Raw genomic sequence first — 7,131 nt, 5'->3', positions numbered from 1 at the left:
GCGCGCCCGCGGGAGGGGCGCGCGGGGAGCGGCGCGCGCTGCGGCGCCCCCTGGCGGCCGCGGCGGGGCGCAGCGCGGGGCGGGTGGAGCCACCCCGGCCCCGCGACGGGCGGCACGGGGAGCCAGGCCCGAGGCGGGCGGCACTGCCACCCGCCTTTGATACAGAGCCGCCCTTAGCACAGCTCTTGATGGGGCAGAGGTGTTCTAATCCCCCTTTAAAACACCGCTGCCTTCCAGCAAGGCCACCCAACGCGCCTGTGTCCCGATTAAAAAGGGAAACTTCCTTCTCCCGCCCACCCCTCAAACCCATCCCCAGGCCCCTGCCTGCTCCTGCAGCCCTTCACCGTGCACAGCCCTCTGTCAGCAGCCCTTCACACATCCCATCTCCCCCGTCCCCATCAACCCTTTCCTCCCTGCCCCAAGGAGAGGCGGCTGCCGCCATCGCACGGTGCGAGCAAAGGGGAAAGTCTCGGCTACCGTGCACGGCCTTTCCATTGTCAGCCTGAAGTTAATTAAAACACAGCCCTGATCCAGGAAAACTGTAGTTTCCAGAGCCTGAGTACAGACAAACGCCAGTGGCGCCGTTCCTATTAAACACGGTGGGCTTGTGATGTGCTAATTAACCTAATTATCAAGGCTCATTAATGAGCCGCTTCCCCACATTTAATGCTGGGCGGGTTGGAAGCATGTCGCCTCAGCACGGCAGCTGGGAACTTGAGCGACTCCGCACACGGAGAGCATTTCCATTTCAAGCGCGTCCGGTGCCCCGACTCCACAGGACCCGGCTGCGGCTCCGGGCACTCGTCTCCCTCTGTTCTCGTGCCCGGCCGGATCCCTGCAAAAGGCTCCATGGTGGCTTGATGCTGACCTCGGCGTGGCAAAGCTCCACAAAGGAAATGGTTGCCCCATTGTATCTGTGTGGGATGAAACATCTTTGAATCCTCAAAGCACGCTTACCTGCCTTTCTTCCCTGCAAGGTGTAACCTTCTGAAGCACCTGCGAACGAGCCCCGGCTATGGAAATGTGATCTGAGCTCGGCTGGGAAGAAAGGAGAAAACACATAAAAGTGGCCTGGTTTCAGTCAGAATAAAACAGATAGAAGGTGGCAGCTGTGAGGTCTGATTGACACAGAGGAAGAAAGGAGATGAAAACAATTGCTTATGCCGGGACCTCATTTTATTGTGAACAAAATACAAAAGTTGGAGAGAAGGATTCAAGGAGCTGCGATGTCCCCTGCTTGGAGAAAACAAGCCAGGCCATCGCGTGCCTCTGAAGGCTTCTGAGTGCAGCTTTCAGATGATCTTACATTCTTGGGGGCTGTATCTTTCCAATGGCTCAAAGAAGGCTTTTGCCGGCTCCTCGTCTCGCTGCTGCAGAGGTGCAGTGTGGGCACAGGTTCTCCTAAAGAGGGCTGGGGCCAGGCAGGAGCAAGGAGCTTCCAGAAGATCCTAGCCGACCTGTAAGTGTCTGGGTAGCAACCCAAGACCTCCTCCCTCAAGGATCCTCATTTATAACAGCAGCACAGGGGGATTTACCTGCATTCCTGGTAGAAAGCTCTATGATTCAGGCCCTAACTGATGCCGTGCCTTATCCATCCTAACACCCTAAAACATTCCAGCTTTGGGCTAGCCCAGATTCAAGCTCTTTAGGCACAACAGCCTCTCCATCTGTACCTGATACCTCAGTGACCTTGTAGTGACAGCAGTGCAATAAACGACTCAAATGCAAGACTGCCGCTAAGAAAAGGTTCTGAGCAACTTTTGCAAGACAACAAGTCATTAGGGAGAACTGAGTACCTCGAGACACTGCTACAGGCACCTTCGGGTAGGCACGGAAAACAAGGTGTACGGGGAGCAGGAATACACTTATTCCCTGCTCCAATTCCCTTTCTAATATACATGCTCCAGTTAATGTTCCCAAATGCAGTAAGTCGTTGCTCTGGCCTCCTGGCTGCTCTCACAAGTGGCCAAGGAAGCAGCTCAAAACCACACCAGAACAGATCACGGTGCCATGCTCCACTTCTCTGCTTCTCCAATACTCCATTCAGTTAAAATGCGCATCACCAAACCTATCCCCCTGGAGATGAGGCTACATGTGAGAAGCTTTTTCCTGCCTGGGAAATTGCAGAAAAGGATGATAGGGCAAAGAAGGAACAAAAATCCTTACAAACCACAATGCAGAAGAGGTCAAAAGGAATGCAACATTTGGCAGTCATTTAAGAGGATGGTATGTGTACATCCATGGGAAGGGCTCCCACATGAGAACTGTAAACTACTGGCTTAGTATCATGTACTGAGAGTTTAAGAGCTCCCTCTGTCACACCCAGCTATTACTGAGTGTTTTTGCCAGCCAGCAAACTGCTCCACTCAAACAAACCTGGGCAAAAATGACTTCCTACACTGTCATACTCTCACACCCAGGATCTCAACAGACCGCAGGGAACAGCAAAGCAGAAGAGAACATCATGTGGGCTGGGAAAGCCTCTTCCATTCCCACTGTGGGAGTTCCTCAGCCTTCAGAAGAGATAAAAAAATGCGTCTTCATCGTAACCCTTTGTTTACAAAGCACAGGAGATGCTAATCTTTCTCTTCCCCTCTCTGCCTAAAGGATCCCAGTATACACCCATCCCTTTTGGGACAGAGGACTTCAAAGCACTGCACAGATCACAGCACAGGGATTGCTCTGACTGCTCACATCCGACTTTCTAAAAGCAGCATTTAAAGTTCTTGCTAAAAGACAAAGCACAGCTGCAAATCTGTCACAGACATTAACAGCACTGGGAACATTAGGCAGTGGTGTACGACGCATGAGGTCTGCATGCACATGTCAAAAGCACTGAGGTATCTCCAGGCCTGCACAGCTGGAGGAGACCCAGGCCTTACTCCCTCCTATCTTCGTTCCACAGTTGGTCAGGTCCTTCTGAACATCCAGCCACAAACACAGACATTAAGGATGTGGGATACAGCCTGAAAGAAGTGGATGAGAGCTCTACAAATGCAGCACTAGAACCGCACGTAAAGCTGGGTCTCCGACACCTCTCCCCAGCTTCCATTAGATGTGGTGCTGTAGAAGGTCTGAAATTTTTATTTCAGTTTGTGCCGTTCTCTCAGAAGAACAATATAATCTACCTCAGCCCATGACGTTGATTCCATCATCCTGTTTCTGAATTGAACAAAGATGTTGAAATCCCACAGCAAAAACAGCAGTCATTTCTCCATGTGAACAGAGAGCTTGAGGGCTGTTGAAACCTACGCAAAGAGCTCAGCTCTTCACCTCTACCCTGAGCTTCAAGCGGATATCACAAAGGAAAGCATTCATCAGGTCCTGGCCAGCCTCCTGGGCAATCCTGCTGATAATCTTCCCTTTTCTTCCAATCAACATCATCTGTATTAAAACCCAAAGAAAAGACCATATTTATCCTTACATCACTTAAGTGCAAGGAGGAATCACCTGAGGGAAAAAAAAATCAAAGGGAATATAGCAATTCAAGATATTCCAAGACCAAACAACTTTGAGAGGTGCAAGGGTTTTACTGAAACCCTTGACTGTTTACAGAAAAAATCCCCAGCTCCACAGCTGAGGGACAACAGATCAGCAAGGATGCGCATGTGCTGGATCCAGGAACCTCTCGTCATGCTCCCCAGGGCCGTGCCTCTCTTCTGAGATTACTCACCATATGAGACTTCCTCGGGACCACGAGGTTCTGCATAATGAGCAGCTCTCCACTTGGCCCTTCCTCCCACATCTCTGTCACCTGCAACAGCAAGCACAAAGTCAGCAAAGCATCTCGAGTAGCAAATGCCACTCCATCACAGACAGGGACTTGAGTCAGCTCCCCGATTCGAGTCCACATGTGGACAAACACACAACAGGGCTCAAGCCCTGTGGCATACAGGTCTGAAATCATCCCATATGTTTTGTAACGAGTGTGACAGATTTCACCGACCCAAGAGAAGGGTTAGCAAAGACAGCAGCAGTTTGAGGTCAGAGAAAAGTCTGCTTGAAGGTGCTTCCCACCTGATGCACACCATAGGGCACTTCCAGTGGCAGGTACTCCAGCATCTTCTCCCTGATGATGTTGTCACAGATCTCTTGAGGTGACTGGTTGGTCAAGACCCCACTGTGAAACTCCCAAGGGCCTGGCTTGGCTTGCATCAGGAGGTACTGCTGTCAGCACAAAATGACATTGCACCCGTTAGCTGTCATGTACCACTCTGCTCCCACAGCACAAACCTCTATGCTCGTCTTGTGGCGAGTCCCTAGCAGGACGTTGCTGCTAGACAGACATCTGGGCAGTATTTTAACAACTGAGGGGAGCAGGAATGGAGAAAAGAGAAGCTTCTGAAACTCAAACATACTACAGGATCACACCTCCCTGAGGCGGCTTATATCAGTTTAAACAAAAACAGTATTAGTGGCAGCTGAAATATAATGCACTGGGTGATCTCATCGTTAAGCTGCACAGAAGACTCTGAAATCGCTGTGCACACACAGCCCTCCTGCACAGAGGACACCTCGCTCTTGGCACAGGCCCACCCTAGGAAAAAATCAGCACTTCTGCTCCTTGCTCAGAGGACATGAAGCTCAATATGAAGTACACAGGGTACCAAGAGGGTGAAAGCAAACCAGCCTCAAAGTAAAAACAGTCCCAATCTGCAGTTACCTTTAGCGTATCCACCTCCTCTCCATGGAGGGCTGCAAGCATGAAGATCTCCTGGAAGCCTGGCCAACCTTTCATATTTTTAAGATGTTTATGTTCACAGGGCTTTGGGTCTTGCTCTTTGTCTGAGACAAGACTGGACCCCATATCGCTGCTGCTATCCAAGCTACAGTCTTCTGGGACTTTTTCTGCTTCCTGTAAACTGTGGGATTCATAGGCCCTAATCTCTGAAAGAGAAACTTGAGAAATTTTAGGAGTTTTTGATGATGAACGGGAATTATGTTCAGGATTGTATCTCATTTTCAATTTCTGTCCGTTTACGATGCCCTCTGTTAGTTCAGCTACTAGATCCAGCAGGATGAATTTCTTCTTTACCAGATCCACCTAAAGCGAGAAAGAGAAATGTCAAGGATTTGTCCTAAAAGAAGTTAGCAGCTGTTCCTTAAATTTTAAGCAGCTAGGAGAATCCACCCAACCTGGCTGCTGCAAGGCAGAGTTTCTGCAGTTGAATAAGACCGTTTTCCTACCAAATCACAGTGTCTCAGCAGTTCGTGCAAACAAAAAAAAAGCAGTCTGTGCAATCACTGACTGATGACCTTCTTATTGACCATCTTGGCTACAGGGCAGCTCCTGTTCCTGAGCTCATTTAAATTCTACTTTGCAATGGGTTTACATGCACGTACACACACACACACTTCAATATTCTGGAGCAGCAGGGGTACAACCTCCTCTCAGTGATCTGAAAATTCATCTGCTGAACCTTGGTACTGTTTGAAGAGATTAGCCTGATATGCTCTAGAACATAGAAAGCAGGAAAAAAAAAAAAAAAGGAATCTTATTTACCTTGTTCAGAACCAGGACACTGGGAATCTGGGGAAATTGAGAAAGACACTTCAGCACCTCTTGGCTCAGACAGTTTCGCGTCCAGTGATCCGATACATCCACCAAGACCAGAACTGCCAGAAAATAGTGAGGAAAATACTCATGAGAACTTGCCAAAATGTTACCTTTCTGCTTCCCCCTAACCTTCAGCAAAATTACTCCCTTCTAGCTTTAATCTGTCTCTCCTCTACAGCAGAAACATATGGATAGGAAAGGAGTGTTTTAACTGGCAAGACAATATAACACAGTTTATACTCCTTGTTGTCTTAAAAACATCACATGTGCCAATACACAATAACATCCCAGCCCAAACTCTTAATCCAAATTGACTCTCCTTAGGATCAGAAAATTGTTGTTCTCTTGCCCAGCTAAAGATTTCAAAGTCTCCTCTATGCCCTGTTCCTCTGTCCTAGTTTACACTTCTAGGTCTGCCCTTAGCGCCCTTAGGCAACCAGGTGCTTCATTTACATGGCCATAATCTTCTAGAGCAGATTAATGTTTTTCTGAAGAGAAGGAAATACAAGGAAGGAGAAGTGCTCACCAATATCTGCATGTTTCATGCTCTCCCATGGGTCTTTCAACATGGATTCGTTTAACTTATGCCTGAAAGAGAAACTCAAATCAGTAAAGTCAGTTGTGATTCACTCTGCCTTCTTCTGGAAAGGAAGAAAAACCTATTTTCTATCATCCCAGCTCATGTAAAGCTGCCCTACAGCCTACGACATCCTGAATTACACGCACTATGAAACACAACAGATACCGAGGGACTTTACATGCTACCAAAATAGCAAAGACAACAAAAATTCATATGCAACAATGAGATTAAAAATGTACATTCCGGTCAATCCTGTTTTAAAACTCCTGCAAGGGAGGGTTTTATAAGACCAGAACGATTTATTTGAGAAGACCCTCGTCGCCCCCATAACAGCAATACCTTTTGGCTTTCAACGGAGTAGTGAGACCAGGTGTATCCAGAATGATCTAAAAGGGGAAAGACAGATGTTTTCGTGAGCTTATCTGTGGTTGGTGGCAAAGACAAAACTTACGTCTGTGGTACGGGAAACAATGGCAGGTACAAATGAGAAAACCTGCACTATTTGGCTAACACTGCAGCTGTCAGGCTTCGCTCTGGCCACCAGGAGCTCACCAGCTGCGTGTCTTCACTCGTGACGATGCCCTGGGCTTGACACCGAGTCGTGTGCACCTTCTTGGAGACCGCAAACACCTACAAAGAAGAAAACGCCCCAAGAACGTTGAACATGCCAAGAAATCCAATTATCAGCCCCGCGTTCCTCGCCGCACCACGGCATTACCTTTCTGCCCAGGAGCTGATTAGACAGCGTGGACTTGCCGGCGTTGGGCGCGCCGATGATGGCCACCTTCAGAACCTTGGGGCTCCGGGGCTGGTCCGGCCGGTGCCGTAGGAGCCGCTCCTGCTCCTCTGCCGCGCGGGACACGGGTTGGGGCGCGGATAAGCTCCCGCGGGCGCTATCGCCCCGCGCACGCGGCCCGTATCGCCCCGCGCGGCGCCGCGGCCGTTACCCGCGGCCTGGCGGAGCCGCCCCGCGGGCGGCAGGGACGGGGCCGCC

At 49.6% G+C, this 7,131-nt stretch overlaps 1 protein-coding gene across 1 annotated transcript in view; it reads right to left on the bottom strand.

The window, feature by feature from the left end:
- Positions 1–1,636: 1,636 nt before the first annotated feature.
- ERAL1 (Era like 12S mitochondrial rRNA chaperone 1) overlaps positions 1,637–7,131 on the bottom strand; it is a 7,518-nt gene continuing 2,023 nt past the window's right edge. Inside the window, exons 2-10 of the mRNA XM_026047922.1 lie at positions 6,856–7,030; positions 6,690–6,767; positions 6,477–6,523; positions 6,084–6,145; positions 5,504–5,616; positions 4,664–5,044; positions 4,018–4,167; positions 3,674–3,754; positions 1,637–3,384 (exon numbers count right to left, since the gene is read on the bottom strand). Coding sequence (XP_025903707.1) covers positions 3,262–3,384; positions 3,674–3,754; positions 4,018–4,167; positions 4,664–5,044; positions 5,504–5,616; positions 6,084–6,145; positions 6,477–6,523; positions 6,690–6,767; positions 6,856–7,030 — 1,210 coding nt within the window. The 3' untranslated portion in view covers positions 1,637–3,261. The remainder of the gene's footprint in view (positions 3,385–3,673; positions 3,755–4,017; positions 4,168–4,663; positions 5,045–5,503; positions 5,617–6,083; positions 6,146–6,476; positions 6,524–6,689; positions 6,768–6,855; positions 7,031–7,131) is intronic.

Source organism: Nothoprocta perdicaria, unplaced genomic scaffold (assembly GCF_003342845.1).
Source record: "Nothoprocta perdicaria isolate Ctin4 unplaced genomic scaffold, notPer1 scaffold_50, whole genome shotgun sequence".
NCBI classification, from domain to species: Eukaryota; Metazoa; Chordata; class Aves; order Tinamiformes; family Tinamidae; genus Nothoprocta; species Nothoprocta perdicaria.
Note: the sequence above shows the minus strand (reverse complement) of the source record. Positions and strands in the feature narration are given on the sequence as shown.